Here is a 22,419-nt window from a genome sequence, read left to right as displayed (position 1 = left end):
TGTGTACAGATTCAACTGATTAGAAACAATGTGTTAATTAGTAAGCTTAAGCAGGTTTAGCTGCCTCCAGCCGTCATGCTAAGGCCAACCACGTCCTGACTCCATCAGCGTTATACCTGCACAGACACTAGATGGTACAGTACACTCTGTTCCCTCTCTGGACAATATAGACCATACAGTACAGCTGACATGTAGAGAGTTGTGTATTGAGTGTCTAGTCCACTTTACTGTGAGAGGGTTATACAAATACGCAGAAAATAGAAAATAAAAATGTAGAAACGATGCACACTGAGGCTCAAATGTAATAACGTTGACAAAGAATGCAGTACACAAGGTTATGTATACTGTTTATTGTGGTGGCTAATACCTCAGCACTTTGATCTCAGTCTCTCTTATCTCCCTCATTTTCCCTCCTCTCTGTGGTGCCCTACACCTCTCTGTGTGTGACTCTGTCACAGTGAGAGAGCCGGGGGGGCGAACAAACAGAGCACCTCTCCACTGAGGCGAGACGGAGAGAAGACGAGGTGGAGAGGAGGAGGCGGCGGCGGCAGCGAGCGCTCTAGCAGCGGCAGCAGCATCCTCCTGGTCGGTCTAATGAGACAGAAGGGAAGAAAAACCGGAGGAGGAATGCTGTTTCTCTCGCTGCACGGCGCAAACAAAACTCCCCACGCCCTCTACTTGGGCCTGAAGCCGGAGACAGCAGGCAGTGAGGAGGAGATGCTCTCTGTGCCAGAATTCGCTCCATTACGCAGATGTTTGGGAACAGGAGGGGACGCCGCAAAAAGCCACTTTCCAGTCCTTTTAGGGGCTGGTGATATGGCTCAGAAGAAAACAAGGGGAGCCAATCCATCCATTACATCGGCAATATGACCAAGTGGGGCCCATTTTGTGGTGCAGCTACTGGCCTTCCAGGTGAACTGGGAGAGACTGAGGAGAGGGACGCTCACTGGCTGACTAAAGCAAGATGCAGTTAGATAATTCAATACTCAGGCTATTTCGGTTTTCTTGCATTTGGATTTGAGAGGTCCTGAGGGTCAGTGCTGTAAAAGACACCAATAAGAACAAAGTCACTTGCCTTAAATTTTGGCAAATTAAATGAAATGTCAATCAAATTAAATCAAAAGCTCTGATGGAAGACGTCTTGCCTCAATGGTACCATAAGTTCATTCTGTCAGATTCAGAATGACGGAAACTTTATTGCTGATCACATGAGAAAATAAAGAACATACAGTACACACTGTATGAAAACATACTGGATAAAACAAGATATATATGATACATATCACTGTGTGTGAATGAACAAGTCAAGCAGGATCATTAGTCAGGATGGAAAAGTGCAGTGAATACTCACTTAACAATGCTGACATTTAAAACTTAATCATTTTATTCACAGTTATAGGTTCCATATAAATGAAACGGTTTCACACTGTGACTCTTCCTGACCCTGACTGCCTGGTTACAGAACAGGGCAGCTTCTCCACTTTTTCTTTTACATTTATAAGAAACTATGTCACTGTGTCTGCCTGTGTCACAGGTGACAGTCACGTCAACATCCTGCAGGCTGACATGTCACTCTTTCTTCTTCCGAGAGCTCAACACGTTCATCACCATGATAAACGCTGACATTCTCTTTAGTGCGGCTGACTGCAGGATCAAGGATTCAAAGGTCTCTGTTATTTACCCTGAGCTGTGTGATCCTGGCTAACCTGGCATCAAGGTTGAAAGCTGACCCTCTCCCTGCTGGAGGGCCACTAACCACAAGGCCTTTTAAAGCTTGGCTTGGGTTGGTTCCCTGCGCACATCATTTAGCCAATTCAAGACCAAAGTGACTGGGTTGTTGGTGTCCAAGCCTCTGAAGTTTGGACTGCCCTGTCTTTGGATTTGTCAGCATCTTATCTGATGATCTTTTGGCATCAGTTATACATTTAGAAATAAAGATATGTAGCTGTACAATAAGAAAAACAACATACTCCATGGCTGTCACTCTCTCTTTTGTCTCTTTCCTACAAAATGCAGCTGGATTACCTGTAAAATTACTGATGTCTGCCAGACAACAACGCATTGTTTTTAATTAGCTCTGGGCTGAGTCATGTGTGAAGAGGGAAACCTGCCAGTCTGCCACATCAGCTGTGGTGTAGTGCACTTCCTCTGCCTACAGGAAATGACAAGCATGACTTTCAGACACGCTTGACTGGAACCCTGGCAGCCAAAGCCAACAGAGACACTAAGTTGTGTGTACGATTGTGTGTGTTTGTGTGTAAGAGAAACAGCAAGAGAGCAATTACTCATGTTTTTTGTGTGTGGGTTTTTTCATGTGTCTAGCCACGTATGAGTGCTTGTGTGTATTTCACTCGCACGTGTGTGCACATCAATTAGACCAACAAATCTGTGATTAATGTGTGCTATATGTGTGCACTTGCCAACTTCCTACTGAGACAAATGAAGTCACATTATTCTTAGAAAGCCTCTATATCATAAGCTGTGCTTTCCTACCAGAGGCTGTGTCCCACAACTGGAGCAGATGATGTAGAATGTGTCTGACTTGCCAAGAACCTGCCAGATATATGTTATTGTGGTAATTGGTTGAGCCACTGCAAGTGAAGCCATCTAGCTAGCAGCCATTTTAGTCAGACATAAATAGGCATGGTGGCAAAGGGACAGATGCGAGCCGGATTTGTTAGATCCACAGTGTTATACTGAGTCACCTTGGCTTACTGTACTGTTCTCATAAATATTCATGAACAAGGGTTTGCCTGCTCGTTGGCGTGAGCTGCCATTAGTCAGTTGTCATGTCAAAACATGCTAATGCTAATGTTATAAGTGTCACATCCACATCAAAATATAAGTCACAATTGACAATAAGCTGGGCGCCCTGGTGTGTGAGGGACCATGAACCGATATGTCTGTCAGGGGACCTACAGCTGCATGTCATTCGCCATCTCTCTCTCCCCTAATATCCTGTCACCTCTCTACAATTAACTGTATAATAAAGGCATAAAAAATTCACTTCACTTTGTCCAAACATTTCATAGACTCTGTGATTAATCCAATAATGATAATTCATCAGTTATGAGAAGAATCACTGGTTGCAGCTCTACATTAGTTTTGTATTCTTGACCACATCCCTGTGTGAGCGTGAGGAGGAAGGAGAAGGAGCTGACTGGGTTCTCACCCGCCGCTCAGAGCTCTTGTGTGGCTGTGGACAGACGGCACAGAGCTGGTATCAGTCTGCTACGATGTGGACAACATGGCATCAGCATCAGCAGCACTCAGCCGGTCCGACAGAGCACACAGTGTTCACTCACTGAAGAGACTGCTAACTGGCTAGAAGACATTAAGCAGAACAGCCTGTACCAAGAGCACAACCACCACACGCACAAAAGCAACACAACCTCACAGCTGTCAGGTTGCTGACTTCATCTATAACTACAGCACATACTGAGAAAAGGATTGATAACATCAGTGAGAGAAAGTGAGTTGGTTAACATGTCTGTAAATCTGCATATCTTACTTACAGGACCACAAAAACCTTTCACATTCATAAATACCAGGTGGACAAGTTTGGGCACATATGTGAATCAGCACTGTTTGTCGGTCCTTGGTTGCAATTTGTACTGGAAAAGCCTGGTCTGACTACTTTCCTGATTTATCGCCACAGAATTTTTTGATTGTACTGTACAACTACTGTCTGTATCTGGTGGCATAAAATTGTGCATTAACTCAAAGATCCAAATGATCACTAAACAAATGAACATGGTGCTTTAGACTTTATAAAAGTTGATGAAGAGACTACTAAATGCAATCTTTTTGGAAAGGTATTCACCAAAAATCATCAGTTCCTCGCTTAAAACATTTATTCACCACAAGATGTAAAGACAAAGATATCATGTTTACAATTTTCAGTATTTTGGTTTAGCATGTTACCATGCTAACATCTGCTAATTAGCACAAAACACAGAGAATTTTTGCAGGTATTTGGCCATAAACCAAAAATTGGGATGAATTAAAATTCAAGCTAGAGGATCACCAAAGATATTCCAGCTCATCCTGAGAGGGACATGAATGTCAGTCCTTCGAATAGTATAAAACTACAAATGTCTAACTCATGAGAAGGGTGGAGGATCACCAGCACCAGTAGGATTCATCATCTGGGAACCATGAGCATCTGTACAAAGTTTTGTGCCAGTCCATCCAGTAAATCCTGAGATATTTTATAGGATCAGTGAATCCTTTAACATGCTGGTGGTGCTATTGGAAAGGTCAGGAGATCACTAAAGTCATTAGGATTCGTCCTCTGAGAACATGAATCTCGGTACAAAGGATATTTCTAGGTGGTAGACCGACTGACAGAGCAAATATGATGAAGTGATATTTAATCCTTACACTCTCCTCAGGCCTCAGGAGTGATAATGCACAGCAGATATAAAGACACACACATAGGCTCGGACACAAACGACGCTCATATCAAGCGACGACTGTCAGACCAACACGATCAGACAGCAGCACTTTGTCAGACGTTCAAAGGAAGCATTTATTCATGCTGCCCGGGCGCGAGCATAAGCTAAAGTGACCCAACCTCTGTGGTCTCTGCAACCATACTTTGAAGCCTCCTATTGTGTTAGCCCCGTTGCCTGAGAGGGACATGAAAGGAAATCACAACTTTGAAGTAGACACAAGCACCGACCGACTCTTGCCCCGACCTCTTTCGGCCGGGACTCGTGAATCAAACATGCAGATAAATAAATAACAACAACTGCCCTGGCTTTGTTTCCCTGGTGCTGACAGTGGGATTATTGCTTTCAGTGAGCCTCAGATTGCCGTTGCCATAGTGTTTGCACGGGCAGTAAAAGGCCGTGTGAAGCTCTGGGTCAATAAAAGCAGTATCAAAGACCAAGAGGCAGAGGTGGTTAACTGGAGAACCACTGAACCATTCACGTTACTGACACATAAACATCCATATGTACACAGTCTCTTTTGTCTGTTTGTTTGTTTAGTTGCTTTACTCTAGAAATACCCAACACTAATTAGTTTCAGCCCTACACCCTATATACACTACATCTGCTGCATTTCTTTTTCTTATGTAACAGACTTTTATCTGCAATGCGCCTGTTAAATAACTAAACAAACAAAGCAAATAAGTATAATCTCCACAGACAAACTGTTTATTGACATTACAGGAAGATGCTCACAAGCTGTTACCCCAACACACACGTGAGAAGCCTGTTTAGTGCAGTGTTTTAAAAAACAGGAGTACTCAAACCATCTGAACTGCACTTCTATGAAGTTCTATAAACTGGATCCTACACTTCCCATAATGCAACACAAGAGTGTCTTTCATCATGCTGAGTTCACATGATGGAATGGCTGGAAATGGAAAAGATCCTTACGACCACTGACGTCATCTAGCGACTCAAGATGATTGTATGATTGTAAAGTTAGTTGTCTGAGGTTTACAATGAATAATGTATTTTAGCCTGACGTTAAGCATTCGTGTCCCATCCATATTTTTACACATTCTTAAGCTAAATCTCAAAAGGAGTCCTAATTACAATGACGTGTTTCCAGTTCTGAAAACTTGAGTATTTTCTCCTCAGACTTCACAACGCTCCTCCACAGCCTCGGAAAACACAGGAAACCTCATGAGTAGTAAACTAATCACATGTAAAATTGATGGACTGCCCCTTTAATTTGGGGACAGGCATCAAGAGATTGTTATCCAGTGGGATCTGGTGCAGTTATCAGAAAAACAACACACACCCTGCAGTCAATCAGAGCTTAGTACTCTCTGTGGTCATGGTAGAAAGTATGTACACCACTTTCTTGGCTTTCAGAATAATGGCTACACTTCAAAACACAAGACAGCACTTTTCTACACTCTCCTTGCCTTTAAAATGATGTACTTGAGCTGATTCTGCCAGTCTGTGCTCTAAAGGAGGAAAAACCCGGTGGTTACAGACTGCAGAATAAATGGACACCTACTAGGTTTTGCCTGTGTCATTTAATCCCTGTCATCTTGGATTTTTTCCCCCGTGTTTCCATGAGCATGATGCTTCACACTGGCATATGATATAAACGCTTTTTCTAGGCAGAGCAGACTCGTCGCCCTTTCTCCTCACGTCACCGGCGCTGTCATGCTCGGCGTGTGTTTGGCTGCGTCGAGCACCTCATCAGGGCTCAGTGTTCCTGGGCTGGGTGGCTCAGTGTTGTATTGATTAGGCCTTTGGCAACCGGGGCAGATTTATTCTCTTATTAGGGGGCTCCTAATGCCTGATCAGGACAGATTAAAGGTCTGCCACTGCCTCCAGCTACACTATCATTTAGACAATTTCATTAGGACTGGATGGCTGTATCGATATAATTAGCCTAAGGACTGAGCACTGCCACTGCACAGCATGCAGAGAGCTAAATACTGATTTTTAGCAAAGTGGAAAAAAAGTAAAGATACATTATTGACTTGTGTAATATAAGATTGATAGAGCAGAACTGAATATGTTTTAATTTCAAACAAAGCAGGATGATTTCCCTACTCTCATAACTGAGCCTCAATTACATCCTCTCAGTGTGGACTCTAAATTAGATTTCTAACCAGTGAGATCAATAAAAAAAAAAATCATCGGCCTCTTCTGATTGATTACAAAGCATTTCTATCAATCATTCATGCACTGATTGATAACACGCAATGGCTGCAGCATCTGTGGGTTTCTCGCTTACTGGCTTTTTATTCTCTTGCCACTCAAAGTATTTTCACTGTGTTATCACTTCATCATTTATACTATACTAAGCTCTAATTATGATCACTAATTCTTGTCTGCAGGCTGCTCACTCTCTCTGCGGACGACACAGGACAAAGCAGAAATAGATTTTAACACCCAGGTGTGCGGTAAAGTCTGTTTAATCCTCTTCACTTCACTTAGGGAGGCTGAACATCTAAGGACACGGTTAAATGTATTTTTTCACCTTTTTTTTTTTTTCATTCTTTAACATCAGGACAAAACCTCCCAGGGTCAGGATTTTGCTCCAGTGAGCCGTACCCAGAGGTGATCTGATTGATTTCGGATTGATGTGGTCTCGGTCCGGACACCTTTAGACCCCCAATCCCGCAGGAGCATGTTGAGCACAAAGCAAACAGAACATCTCACACACACACACACACACACACACACACACACACACAGAAACCCCCGATCACGCCAAGGCACATTACCTACTGTGGTTGCTCGGCAACCAACCAGAGACACACACATACACAACATAATGGTTCATTTGTATCCAGCTGTGTCAGCAATGGGTAGCCAAAACTGAAAAGCTATTTCTCTACCTTTAGTTTTTGAAGACAAGAAAAACACTGAGACAAAAACCTGATTCTACATACATGACATCATGTAACCAAGCAAATATTGATATAGTCCTTTGAATTAATTCTCTGCTTTTTTTTAAAGATACTGGCACTTATTTATGCTTAAAGATGAAATAACATGCCTCTTCTTTTTACCCTGTAAAGCATCCAAAACACAAAGCAAAATGCTAACTGCCACAGCTATTTGGTAATTTATTTGCTTGGTACATCACACTTAAAGCCTCTTGCAACACACAAGCTGTATCACATGACTCTGAAAGCAGCTGGTGCGTCCCTCCACATGAGGATAGTGGAATTCCGGCGTTTTGCTTGGAGCGACGCGCCTCTGTGTGATCTCAGTCTTACATTTTAAAGAACGCCGTCTTTCATCTTCCAACACACATCGGTTCTTCCTCTGTGTACGCGTTTCAGGGTGACATTAAATCCAATCACAGCTCCAAACACAAATTTCTTACTCACAGTATGAGCCGAGTGAAAGGACAAGAAAAGGCATCTCTTAAGTGTTAATCACGTCCTAATGTGTAATTTCATATTCTAATATTTCTTTACAAAAGGAGTCCAAATGAAAATGAGTAATTTGGCCCTTGTTTACCTTCTTCCCTCCCTTTATTTTGACTGCTCTGCTTTTCTCATCACCTCAAAATACTCATGGTCACAGCCTCTCTGAAATCTTTGTTCTGTTCCTCTCTCTGCTCGTGAATTTCACCAAGAAAAGACAGCATTTATCAAGCGTCAACTCAACTGGGCTGAAACAGACACATTTCTAACACTGCAGATATTTTATTTTTCACACTGTAAAAAGTGAGACTGGGAAATTTTCTGCTCTTACAGTATCATATTTCTGCTTTTATCTTAAGGAAAAAATAAAACGCTTCTTCCACCAGCGGGAGTTTGTAGTGAGCTGATCATCATTCATCACTACTGATGGAGCTTTCCAAGCTTTGACAAGGTTTCTCAGGAGGTGATGGTTCTTGTGGAAGTCTCTCTTTGTGCTTTCACCCTGCACTCAGAGGAGTGAACAGACACTAAGGCAAGGGAGAACCTAATATGGACTGCTTCCTCTGCCTACAGTAACATATGACCAACATACATTTCTGTTCTTTTTTCCACCCTATTTATGTCACTGCTAGTTGGCTAAATAATACAAACACCTCTCTGTATAATGCAATACAGTCAGTGGCCTAGTCTAATTTATTGTAGCAGGTATACTCAGCTCTGGACATCTGCTGGGACTAGGGGAATAATGAGGAGTACACATGCACACTGTATACAACACAGTCCTGGAACGTACACACAACATGCTCATGTGCACCCCCGAATGACAGGCACTGTGATGATCCCCTCCCAGCCTCCCATACACCCCTTCTGGAGTGACATTCGCACCACCACACTCACTAACGCATACAGTGCATGCATCCAAACGTGCATTCTATGGGAATAAAAATAGGATTTATGCAGGGATGTTGCATTCCTTAGGTGTACCTAATAAACTGCTACAAAGATAAAAATGGGGTGAGTCATTATCAATAGGACAAACATCAATGTTTCTCTAGCCACAATAAATGTGTACATTTGTGTGTTTTACAATACTCTACAATGGATACCACATTTAAGAAGCCCTGCTCAAGGACAATGTGATGTCTGTCTCTTTGAATAATTGAAGGACAAGTCCTAGAAGTAGAAGAAAAGTAGCACCTGCAGTTAGAACAGCACAGGAGGTAACCATAAAGTGGAGGACAAAACACTCTTGAAAAGCTCACTTACAATATAATATCTTGCATCCAACAAGAGCATAACCAGCACCAGCTTCTGGACGTATTATTATCCCTCCTCTTCCAACTTTCAACCCTCTGATTGCCATCGATGGTTAAAAGCAGAGAAGGAGTCCCATACCGCCTTCCAGACAAATCTTCAGTGCTGGCTAAGTTGAAATCCCAGCAGTAATTACTCAGACCCACTGACCTGACCGTTGCTCTGTCATTCATGACTCCTTTCTGATAATAAGAAACACAGGCCATTACATGTCTCAAAAGCCCCAGAGTCTGACAGCTTCGCTGCCATGCAGCCGCTCCTGTCCAAGCTCCACAAAGAGCTGCTCAAAAAGAGAAAAAAAACTACAGCTTTCAACTATAAAGGAATCTGTCACAAAACTCTGTAGTCCACTTAGCTAATAACTTGCACTACTGACATGTACTTATTTCTGGACCATATATGAAATATGAAACCTGTATTTATCGTACCATTCATTTGCCTTGCAGACACTCTGGGGGAAAACTGACCAGTATGAAAGTTTCTGAATCTCTTGAATACATAATTAAATTGTAAGATTACCATCAACTACATACTGTGCCTGACACTACATGGCCAAAAGTATGTGGACACCCAAACATGACACTTATAGCTCAGCATTTATATCAATCTATACAGGAAAGGGTCTTCCCCAAACTATTGGTTGCCCCACTGTTACAATCAAGGCCAGAAACTGAAAGGCTGAAGCAATAAACGTGCATAGTGACAGTCTTTTTACATCTTTTACGGGCTTGTGTTACTTGTTAAATAACATATAGATGCTTTTAGGCAGATGCTCTGACTGGAGGAGGGTTGATTCCACTACACTCACTCTCTCAGGGCGGTCACAGATACACACAAAAGAAACCACTCTCTCACTTATGACTTCCATCTGCAGCTGACACCCAGCGGGCGAGGGACTCACCCCGTGAGGACGACCACAAAGTCCATTACATTCCACCCGTTGCGGAGGTAGGAGCCTTTGTGAAATGCAAAGCCCAGGGCGATGATCTTAATGGCAGCCTCGAAACAGAATATTCCAATAAAGTAGGGCTCTGTGTCATCCTACAGAGAGACAGAGAGAATCAGAGAGACGATGAGAATGACAGAGGAAGATCTTTTTGTCAGAGGTAATAGAGTGGTTAATGAAGCGTTCAGTGAAAGAGAGCGGGGGGGGGGGGTAAAAGATAGAAAGAAAGATGGCTCCTTTTACTTCTTGTACCAGCATGAACACAAGTGTAGGAAGTGGGGCCCCTTTTCTTTGGATGAAAAGAAAATAAATACAGTGAAAACAAATATTCACACACACATCATGATCTTAAGGGCTACAGTCAATCAGTGCAGTCTCAGGCCTGCTCATTTCATCTGTTCAAAAACTAAAATAACAATCTGCCTTCAACTGATAGCAGACCATACATGTGCAGACTAAAAATATTCCTCCAGGAATGTAGTCAGGGCACTTTGATGCAGAGTGTCAACCAGAGGGCTACTCATGTCCGCCAGAAGGATGCTCGGGCCAACCAGAAAAATATTTGGACCAACTAGTGGAGAACATTGGCCAGAGAGATGGTGATTTGGGCCAATCGGAGGGGCATTTCAGGGGTGTTTGAGCTAACCAGTGGGGCATCTTTTTGGACCTCTCTTGCATGACATGAGGGCCAAATTAAGCATGGAAGTGGAAGGGAGTCAGAAGGAAACCTAGTAGACTTTTGGGCCAACCAAAAGGGCATGGGGCTTCTTGGGCACTAGGAAGTCACATTGGCCACTGCTCAATGACTCTCTGGTGTAACATTAGCACAGACATAAAGCATGAAAGTGGGAGGTCAACCAGAACTTGGGCTAACCAGAGAGGTATTTGGATCAACCAGAGAGGTACTTCAAGTTCAAGTGTCCTTTTGGGATGTTTTTGGGGATGAAAACGAAGGATCAAACTCACAAGCACTCAAGAACGAGGGCAGTCGGGCCAAGTAAAAGGGCATATACATAAACCAGAGGAGCACTTAGGCCATTCAAGTCCCCCTCTGGTGTGATTTTAGAACATAAATGAAGCATGGAATAATGAAATTAGGGGGGCACCTGGAGTGATCAGAATGACATTTGGGCCACTCAAGTGCTCCTCTAGTGTGCCACCAGGGCAAATCAAAAGTATAGCATTATCCAACTTTCTTGTTTGAAAGGGCACTCAGACCATATGCACAACACACATGACTGGACATAATTGATTTGGGCACTGTGCATCATTCCCTAAAAGTGTCAATCAATCAACAGTGTGCCACAGTTTAATCATTTGCACTGTGTGGCTGTGTTAACCCTGGGTCTTGCTGTAAGCAAGGGAGTTGGATCAGGCGCGTATGACATGACTCTTTTTCCTTTGCCTCCATTAATATCTGCAAGAGCCTGGGGCGATGCACGGGGCATGAGCAGTGGATATCTCATGCCTACACTAACCTCTCTCTCCCCCTCAGTTTTTCTCTCTCATTCCCAGCATACTACAACCTGACAGCATCACCCAGCCTCCAACATAAATAATCACGTAAAAGCAGTGTGACAGGCCTGAGCACTATAAAGAAATGTGACCTTTTCTATAGCACTGGCTGACTACAGTCAACATCCAGTGATAATGGATATGTTGGATGAGAGTTACTGTAGCGCGCGTGAAAGCTGTGCTGGTAAAATCATGACAGCAAAGCAAATAAGCTGTCTCTGGCCAATAGGAGTAGCGGTAGGACTCTGTGTTGTTTATCATAAGAACAGGCGTTCAATGTGGCATACAGTATATTCAATTTGGTATGCTATAAAAAGACAAGATTCAGACAAAACAACTGAACGTCTTATGTAATGACAGGGCTGGAGGGCTGTTTGGATAAATGTCTGTACAAGTAGTGTATTAACATCTATTATACATACATCTTAAAGATTGCTGATTTGTAAATACACTATTGCAAGACAGCTGGGGAAATCCCCAAGGCTCATAGCGCTAAAGACCTGCAATGGATCTGAAATACTCTTACTGAATAGCTTCTATCATCGCCTCCACTTACAGCACGCCTCCTACTCTGTTGACAGAGCTTCATAAATAAAAGCCGATCCCTTGTTCTAATTAAAAGGCTTCTTGTTGTATTACATCCTGAAGGTGGAGGAGGCAAGGAGAGGGTGCTTGTTTTCTGCTTTGTGTAACCACTCCAATCACTTTCTCAGGTGCTGAACGCTACTTTTTTTTGTTCTCCTAGTAGTAACATCTTCACTGCTGAATTTGCATCACAGCCGCTGAGATTCAAAACAGGAGCAGGTGGTACAACATGAGAGGAATTAATTGACTTTTTCACATAAAGCTTTTGCTCTTTGTAAAACTCTCTGGCTCTCTATTTTAAGACAAACTCCCCTGAGCTACAACACCCTCAAAAACAAGAAGAGCAAAGTGCTGAACCATGAAGCTGCGTGTTAGCCTTTTTTTTTCCTAGTACACAGGGCAGAATATGCCACTTGACCTCCATGTGCAACAGTCTCTTTGGTTTTTCTCTGAGACTTCTTAGCTGCGCAACACGACTGCCACAGAGTTCAAACGTTGGTTTAAACTGAACGCATATGTGAGCAGCTGGGGGGGCCTGGGCAGGTGATCAAAGCGAGCTCACTGAGAGGCCCTGATGACTTACAAGATAGGAGCTGGAGGAAAAAAAAATCAGAGACAAACACAGTTAAACACACAGGGTGTCCCACAGCCTAATGAGGGAAAGGTGCAGCTGCCATTAAGCTCTGAGATGCTGGTGCTTCTGACTAGGCTTAGGAAATCAAAGCTGGGGCACTAGCTTTAATTTCCCTCCATATCTGTTTACTGTTGTTTAAAAGGGAGTGACCTCAAAGAAATGCACTTACCAGGCGTGCGGACATGGGCGTCTTGTCGCTGGCAGGTAGATGCTGCTCCAGGGCCAGGACGATGCAGTTGGCGATAATCGTAGCCAGGATCATGTACTCAAACGGAGTGTGGAGGGTTAAGGAGCAGTTGGAAGTGAGGTTGCATTCATTATATTTCACAGCTTAATTATAACTGTTATGTATGTGTATCGGGATGTATGACTTACATGGAGTACATAAGAACATTAGGATGGCCTCCCATGGCAGACAACATTAAATCTGCTTGTTGCTGTGTGTATGCCATTACACTTAAATTTGGACACATTCCCTCCACTAAACCATGAACCTTCCATCATGCTGTGGTTCAAGGTTTTCTACAGAGAAAGCATCCTATACATTTGCTTATGATGCTTCCAGATGGTTGACCATTTGCAACCATTATCAATGGTTGGCTCATTCTGCAATCTATTTTCTCTGGGTCAATGTCCGCGGGTCAGGGCCCACTGAGGGCCTGTGAATCGTGAGGGAAAAGCTTATGATCATTAAAGCCAAGATGTAGAATTGTTATCGCACTGTTTTCCTGACAGTGAATTTTCAAAGGAAATGGGTGTAATGGCTACTTTTACTTAATTTCAACCATGGTTTTTAGATTTATGTGAGGTTTATACTTTTTGTTTTGGCCCTGTGGAGTGGAAATTCAATTCATATCAGCTCAGAAGGCACGGATAAATTGATAACCGTTGTTATTCAATTAAAGCTAATGCTGCTCTCATGTCGCCCCTCAGAGCAGATCCAGTTTTCTTCATGTGTTTGTCACAAAGCTGAGGCTTTTAAGGCCTGGATATGACCAGAGGAAATGTCTTTAATCATAATCTTTCAACTTAACCATCATATTTCATCATATTCGCACCAATTCTTCAATTTAAAAAACAATTTGAGAGAGAAAATGCTTCAACACTTGAGATTATTTGACTTGTTTTCAGTGTGAATCACGGGTTTCAAGACCTTCTTGTATTTAATGTGATTTTCCTCGTGGGTTGACTTTTTTCCCTCTTGAAATGAGTGAATCAGACTCAGAAACACACTGAATAATGTCACCCCCTTGAGCACAATCTATCACTTATTTTAAAGAGAGATAATACTAAGATTTGAAGGGTGACCATGACTCGCTGAAGTGAACTTTTTTTTTGCAGTGTTGAAAGAGTGGCGTGGAGCAGGCGAGCGTGGGCGACTTCAGCACCATGGAGAGGGCTCCCAACTAAGACAACGAGGCGGTGCTGCAACCTTCGACCAACGGGTCCCTCATACCAAAATAAACTGCGCTTTTTCTTAATAATAATAATACGAGTTTGCAGGAGAACATGGGCAGTGGAGGCAGCGACAGCACTGACTTAACCACTGCCCTTTTTACGCACGCAGCTTTTTATTGACTTCTAGCTGCGTGAATCGATAGCGATGTTTGATCACTATTAACTACAACGCCGGAATTGCTGTCCAAGCCCGGAAGACAGTTGACAGCTGACATTTTGACAAAAGAACTTATCTGTCGATATGGACGCCCAGAGGCTCCATATTCAGCTGGGAATGGAAAAAGGCAACGCAATCTGCGGATGTGAAGTCTTTTCACTGTCCGCACCTATTGAGAAAATATCTTTGTGTCGTGTTTAACAGAAATAAGAAGCAGAGCGACAGGTGCAGCCAGCGTTACGCGGAGAGGAATAATGGGAGAGACTGGTGGCTGTACTCCACAGGCAGAAACAGCTGCTCACTCTATAGCAAGGGGGGTTTTCACACCCTAAAGCGGAAAACACTGAATGTAATCCACATCAGCACCTAAACTTAACAGCCTGACAAATAGGCCTGCGGGCGGTTTACGTGTTTCTGCTTTTCAACCGTCTGTGCGTGGCTGCCACGCAAGGACAGACAGGTTACAGGCTCCAGATGCACCTGCTCTGAGCGTGGTGCTGTACTGGGCAGGAAGGATATGGCCACTCTGTTATTCGCTTTGCGTACTTCCTGATGAGATTGTCCTCGCGGAAGATGAAGAGGGAGCGGTTGACAGTGAAGCAGTTTTGTTTGACAGGGTTCGGGTTGTAAATGGCCATTGTCCGGGCTCTCTGGGCCATCGACTGCTTGTACATCCTCTGGCCGCCCGGAGCGCCACCACCCCGGGCTCCCCCTCTCCCAGCGCCCGGTCCACCTCTCCCTCCTCCTCCTCCTCCTCCGCCGCCGCCGCCGCCTGCGCTTCCTCCATAGCGGGTGGGTAGATCTTCTGCGAAGCGAGCCATTCTGGAAACGCACAGATCCAAAAGGGAAAATCCAAACTGGTGTCAGTGGAAATGGAGGGGAGGCGCATCACAACAAACACACTTCATCCAAACACAGCTTTAGCGTTAAGAGTGTAGAGAAGGAAAAAACAAGGTGGCCTCATTGAAAACCATGTTCTCTTGATCCTTTCCATTCATTCATCTTCAGTGACATTTAAAGCATTAAAGTTTTAGGCAACAAAGCACTTCAGCTGTAAAGAAAAAAATATTCACTTCACGGAGGCTGTTGCGTCCATGTCAGCCGGACTGTGAGTGCAGAAAAACCAGACTGAAATCAATTCCGATCACCCTGTCTCTGTCAAAAATCCTGACAACATCGTGTCAGTCGTGTCCAAACACCAGTTGAAACGCTCAGGGTGTCTGAGTCAAAAACGAGCAGGAGCGTCAGAAAACACTGAAATCCCTTCTGCTGTCTTTTTTTCCAGCTGAGCGCAACAGTAAAACAAGCCAATCCAACACGAGCAGTTATCCTTTGATTTCTGTTTGATCGCTGTTATGGGGGCTGAAGGCTATATAGCAAGTCCTCAGTGGAATAAGGAGGAGCGCATGTGACCAGAACGAGCCTATCGGTGACTGGAGCGCACAGACGCGCTCCCCGTCTGTTTGCTGGTTATAAGAGACTGTAAAACTAATGAAGTTCAGGAAAGCCCTGCGGGTCAAAACATGAGCGTTAATCAATTTTTCTTTTAGCATCGACAAGTGGAAAACATGTCTTTTTACACAGATGGAAACAGCTTATAAAACAGGTCTTGTGCTGCAATAGATCTCCATCAAGTGACCACATTCAGACTGTGTTAAACAGTGAACTCACTCAATGTTAATAAAATGGCACTTCATGTAAAAAAGATTTAAACCTACCTTGTTGGGAGAATCAGTCTTTGAAAATATGCATAAAGCAAATTCAAACAATGTGTTTGCTTATGATTTTAACCTCTTTGTTTTGTTGAAATTTGCTTTCTTTGCTCGATGTTTGGTGTCTATATGTGTAAAATACTGATAATAAATGCAAAATCAACCAAATTGTCTAACAAACTAAACTCTTAGATGGGTGAAAATCAGTGAGACAACGTGTCGATTCTTAGGTCTTTACCAGTTTATCAGTCCTGTGGTTTGCTAAAAGTCATTCACAGATAAAGAAACGTGCAGTTACATTACTTGAAAGATGTTTAACAAAACAACAACGAAACAAATTCACAACATATCAAGATGATAAAAGCAGTTTTATTCTGTGTTGTTAAAGACGGCCCCGGGTCTTCAGAACCTCACTCAGCACATTAAGGTTATTCTTATTATTGACAACAGCAAGTGCAGTCCAACAGAGTTTAACACAGACGTTCCTCAGCTCAGCGTTTTGTCTCATTTGGTGTATTCACTACTGAGACTGTGATTCAAGATAAAAATGCAGAAATATGTAAATATGCGTTTGCTGTGACCTTTGCTGGCCTGACTCCTCTTCAGGCTTGTGTACTGGAGCAGACCGACTATGAAACATATGCAGTTGGCTTGCTCAGTCCTTAGAGGCTTGTTCTGTGTTTACTTAATGTCTGTGTATTGTCTTTAATCACTTACACTATTAACCTGTTCCAGCATATGCTGTGTGTGTGTGTGTGTATGTTTTAATGAACTATGCTATTGCCGTTTACGTGAATAGTTAATTAGCCTGTTAGTATCATAGGAAGGAAATAAATAAGCCATGTTTATGGTGGCTTCAGGGATTCACAGACCACTATAAATTTAGGTAATAGCCTGTTTATACGAACATTAATTACCACTGGGAATGTCTTGTGTGTGGCGTTTACTGGAGATGATCGTTTTGCTTTTCAAATTAGACCTAGAAAACAGATTAAAATGCAGCATCAAAATTTTTACTTCAATCTAAAGCTTAAATTTGTTTTCACTCCTCTGCAGCTTCTCTCCCTTCTTTCTCTTTCTTTTCTTTTTGTTCCAGGAGTCACAATATAAAAATAGTCTGAAACCAGTGTCCTTACTGCAGGGCATAACTTGAGCTTCATCTAGTTGTGAGTCACCACCTGTTAGTATTCAGAGATTCCAAAAATGCTGTTTTGCAGATAAACAAACAGATAATAGGCTACTTCTCTGCAACTTTTTTTTGGTATGTAAACGCCCAAACATTACATCCATAAGTACGTACATTATCAAATACGCTCTGATAGTGTGTTGTCAGTGATTTTGAGAAGGAAAGTGTTGCTTTTTCTCACGGCAGATATTTCAGTTTTGGGCAAAATGATATCATTTATTCATGGATGTTTGTGTGTGTGTCGCCTCCAATATCTGACTCACCTTTCTCACTTCACACTTTGCTTACCTTCTCAAATTTAATGCATTCACTGTTTGGTCTCCACTCAATATAATTAACTAACTGCACACCAGTCGAGACCATTTGTTAACAAACTCACATCTAGAGGTCATTTATAATCTGACTCAGTCTTGTGTTATTTTGCTCATTATTAATTTAGCATCTATAAATCATCCTCATCTGCAGCCTCTCATTTTACAAGTGCTCTAGATACAACAGAAGAGCCATCTAGTGGTTCAATTTATGTACTGCAATAAGAAGTGAAGAATAGCTGCACTACAGGTCAATTTTTTTGACCAAATAGCCATAGTATTATTTATCTTGTGCTGATACAGCAGCAGCTGTTGTGGAGATAAAAATATTCCCTTTAAAATAAAATCCCCAATGATAAATGTCCAGAGAACTGAATGGATTATGGTATTATTTTGTAAACTGTGTCAGTGCGTTGAAAGTGGTGCCTGCTTTTACAAAAAGTTTAACATCCTGCAGTAAGAGGCTTAATTACTTACTGGACACATTGGGCAGCTGTCCCAGGGTCTGAGAACTACAGGGGCCCTGAAAGCTCTGGCCTTACTCCATCAGTGTCAAACACTAATTAAATTGAAAGGGTTTTGGGGGAAATATACACCAATCAAGCAAAATATACAATATACCGACATTGGTTTCTGATTGAACAGTGAGATGAGAAGGGAATCAGACATTGGTTCTTTATTACCTTATCTTGGGGCCCTGTCTTGAAGAGGCTCCCTGTGTCAAAATCTTGATTAATTACCTTCATTATTTAACTTTTGTCCTTGTGTTAGCCTAAATGTTCCTAAATTCTTATATTTGTGTGTAAAATCAAATTACTACACAACAAATATGGGACCAGGTGGTATTACAGCACAAAATAACATTATATGAGAGAGGAAAGAGCAGTGCCTGGTGGTCCTTTTTAGGTAGACAAACAAAATATCAGCACTTACAGATAAATAAGCTTCTTGTTTATTGTGAAGCAAGAAATTGGGTTTTTTGGTACCCATGGCGGTTTAATCTGGACATGACAGGTTAATCTCACCATGTATGTGTGTTTTTCCCAAAGGAAATTTAAATGCAGGATTTTTACTTGTTAATAAGCTTTGTGTGTCTCACCTGTGAGGCCATGCCACGCTGTTCAGGGTCTCGTGCTTCTTGACAATCTGACATACACCATCACTCTTTCCCATTCTGCTCAGTCCATCTAGGTGTAAAACTGTGTCATACTTCTGCCCAGTGTGGGTGTCACTGTCAGCAGCTCTCCATGATGGCTCTTCTGGCTCTCTGGCACAGGAGTCTGTCTCCTCTGCGGACTCCCCCTCTTCTTGCTGCCCAGGACGGCGCTTCTTGTCAGGTGATAGAGCCCAGGTATCCTCGTACTCTGCCCCCAGGGTGAGCATCCTCCAGGACCCAAATGTGGCTGAGCGCACCGCTGGTGGGTGAAAGTAATGAATACACAAGTAGCAGAAATCATGGCCACTGATCTGGTAAAAGTAACTATTAATCAGTGTATCTGTGTTCCCAGGGTCCTATGTTCCCCGGTTCAGTAGCCTATTCCATTAATACACATCTCCTAATATGTCCAGATCAACCCCTTTCATGCTAAAATAGCTGTCAAATATTAAGAAAAATAGTTGTAACCCTCCCCCAACTCTAAGAAGCTCATTAAGTTCGATCAAGTGTGGGCAATTCAGCATAGCTAGGGAACAGAAAACTCCTTGGACTTGTTCCCAATGTCATATAAAGCAAATACAGAGAAAGAGAGCTGGGGAACATAGGACACTGGGAACATAAGAATGACTCCTTAATCAGCATCTGTATCAAAATATTGCTACAAGATAGTAACATAACCTGTTTTTAGCTTAAACACTCACCTCGAAAGACGGCTCTGAAAAGTATATTAGTCCTTTGAAGATTTAAGGTCATTAGCTAGTCGGGTTCACAACAGTTACAATAAAATTGTGCCTCATTTTCGCGCTGGGAAGAAGTACTACAATATACATCCATTCAGGAGCTCTGCAGGCTACCAACGCCGCCATTTTATGTCAAAATGTAGCTACTTCTTTGGTTGGGCTAGCGAGGTTAGCTGCCACCGTTTCAGTGAGCTAACTAGCTGTGTTAGCTATACTAATATATTAGTATCTGGAACATATTAAAAACATGAATGAACAGAGGATAATTGTATTTTAGAACTGCGAAAAGTGAAACGTTTCTACTGAAGTTTTCAACGTTTTTTTGTCCGAATTGTGTTGGAATATGTTAATGCTAACCACCCAGGTTACCTGCCATAATTGGATTCTGTGGAGGGCGTATCTGTTGCTGCATTCAGGACACATAGAAAAGTCGGAATTTTTAAACTACAATTCGGAAAAAATATTTGAACTGTCAACAGGTCGGACTTATTGCTCGCAAACTCATTCTTAGATATTTTTAGTCTTGCTTAGCAATAGAAAGCACCTGCAATAACTTGTTTGTGTGTTTCTTGGAAAGACAAAATAACACATTGCGACAGTTTTATCGTGGGAATACATATTGTTTTCGGAACCGATCACGTGAACGTATTTTTTTCGGAACTTAACTGTAGAATTGAACGCAGCATATGTTCCCATGGTCCCCAATGTTCCCAAGGTTCCAAGTACTCAAGGTCTTATGTTCCCACAAGCCTATGTAAATGCTAGTGTTTAATTCTAAAAACGTAGGTTATTTAAATAAACATAGCTACATAAGTACTACTTAAATTTGCCAGTTTTATTCTATTAGTCCATGCAGGGCCAGACCCCTGACGCCTGAGATAAGGCCATAATCCTAAATCTGGGAACCACTGGCTTAGCATACCAGTAAACCAAGGGGCCTCTTCTCAGGATTTACTACCCCGGTGGTTATTAATACAATAATGAGTTGTAAACAAATTCAAACAAAGATTATAAGAACTAGAATGAACATACCATAAACCAAAGTGGATCGTCTCTCTGCCCATCTTGAGTGGTTAGGAACTGCTCTCCTCATAACTGCTCTCCAGGTTAAGTAAGATACAGCCAACCGAACAGTGCAGTAAAGCAACAGTTCACGTATGACTGCCTGCAGGAGGCTCCCCTGTGAGGCGTCAGGGCAAGGGCACCAAATACCAAAAAAAAAAAAAAAAAAAGTTTCTCCCACCTTGGAATGCGGAAAGGCTGCTTCCTGTCCTGCCAGTTAAGAACCTTGTTATCAGACCAACCATCTTTGATGCTCGAGGAGAAATTTCTCTGATTCAATTATCGACTCCGTTTTCGCTGTCCGCCCTGGTAATCAGGAAGGGAGCAATCATCAGCCAGACCTAAAAGGCCTGCAGATGCACAGTCAGTCACTTCCCACTGTTTTTATTCTCCTGTCTGGTGCTACGGGGGACATTTTGAATTCAAATCCACAGTGTTTTTTGTAACTATAACAGCTGGTTAGACAGTTGCAGAGGTGGGAAATAACTCAGTATATTTACTCAGGTAGTGTACTGAAGTACACTGTCAAAGTATTTTTATATTGCTTTATTATATTGACTTTATCTGCAGCTTCAGAGGGATCATAATCTGGCATTGCCATTCCTGCACATGAGGCGCTCACAGTCCAGACTTTTCTCGTTTGTGATTCCCGATGGTGGAACAAGCTTCCAGATGCTATCAGAGTCGGAGCATCCCTCTCTGTCTTCATGAACCTCTTGAAGACTCGCCTCTCTTTACTCCTACTGCTCTAAAGGTTTAGTGTTGTCTTTCACTTGTGAATTGCTTTGGATGAGAGCATCTGCTGAATGAGTAAATGTAAATGCATATTAACATGTGCTCTGCATACGTACACAGGTGTTTTTAGTTAACCTGGTTGATTAAACCTCTGTGTTAAGATGGGAATTATGTGAGGTCACCTAAACATAATAATAGACCTTTCTAAAGAGCAGACATTTTGACTTGTCATGGCAGGAAAAGCACAGGTAAAATAAATCTTGTTAATGATGGTTCCTTTAAGTGTCCCAGTGAGCCATCACAGTGAGCCAGCATGCGTAATACCAGGACCCTGCAGTTGTTTTAAGTAACACCTGCGCTTTTCCTGCCAAATAGCAAACCAAAATGTCTGCTATGAAGGGCCTGTAGGAATAATAAAAGTGCAAATAATCCCACTTTAAAAGGTGCAGCTAGAGAGTGAGGGATAATCAGACATACAGGCAGACAGGCTAATCAGGGACATAAATGAGATCACCTGTGTAGGGCCTTTAACAACAATTATGTTAACTTACTTGTTTAAATTTCACTCTTTTATTTCTTTAATTCTTTGTATGTAAAGACCTGTGGATCTTCCTGTGTACACTTTGTGCTCTGCTTTTCCTTCTGATAGCCTTCTGATAGTGGAGTGCCTTTGAGTGTTAAAGCCTGTAGTTTGTTAATACATGACTTTGTTTGTGCTGCTCTGTTTAACTGTGGCTTCTATCAGTTCAAAATGAGCTCTTCTCTTCAGCAGCTTTCTCCAAAAATCCCGGCACAAACGAGAGGCTCTGAAAATCTAAACTCATTAAAGCAAACGGAGTGTGGGAAGTGTCAGCCGCTCTGATGCCACAGCTGCTCAAATATTTCATCGCCAGGCCCTGAGCCCGTCTGTCAGAACTGAGCTGCCGCTCGGTTCCTGCAGGGTCAAACTGACTGCAGGCTTTGGTTGACGAGATAATGAGCTAAAAGGAAATATCTCCCTGGACCTGGAAAAAGCTGAAGAAAACATGAGAAAATGCAGCAGCAAAATTTTCA

General features: G+C 42.5%; 1 protein-coding gene across 1 annotated transcript in view; it reads right to left on the bottom strand.

The window, feature by feature from the left end:
* The window catches only part of cacna1bb (calcium channel, voltage-dependent, N type, alpha 1B subunit, b), a 123,496-nt gene extending 102,789 nt beyond the window's left edge, over window positions 1–20,707 (bottom strand). The window contains 5 exon segments of the mRNA XM_051072782.1: window positions 10,071–10,210; window positions 13,019–13,124; window positions 14,984–15,286; window positions 18,773–19,088; window positions 20,602–20,707. Of these exon segments, the coding sequence (XP_050928739.1) occupies window positions 10,071–10,210; window positions 13,019–13,124; window positions 14,984–15,286; window positions 18,773–19,088; window positions 20,602–20,662 (926 nt within the window). The 5' untranslated portion in view covers window positions 20,663–20,707.
* Between the last annotated feature and the right edge of the window lie 1,712 nt (window positions 20,708–22,419).

The sequence above is a fragment of the Lates calcarifer genome, linkage group LG9 (genome assembly GCF_001640805.2).
Source record: "Lates calcarifer isolate ASB-BC8 linkage group LG9, TLL_Latcal_v3, whole genome shotgun sequence".
NCBI lineage: Eukaryota > Metazoa > Chordata > Actinopteri > Centropomidae > Lates > Lates calcarifer.
The sequence above is the reverse complement of the archived record's forward strand: the minus strand, read 5'-3'. Positions and strand labels throughout refer to the sequence as shown.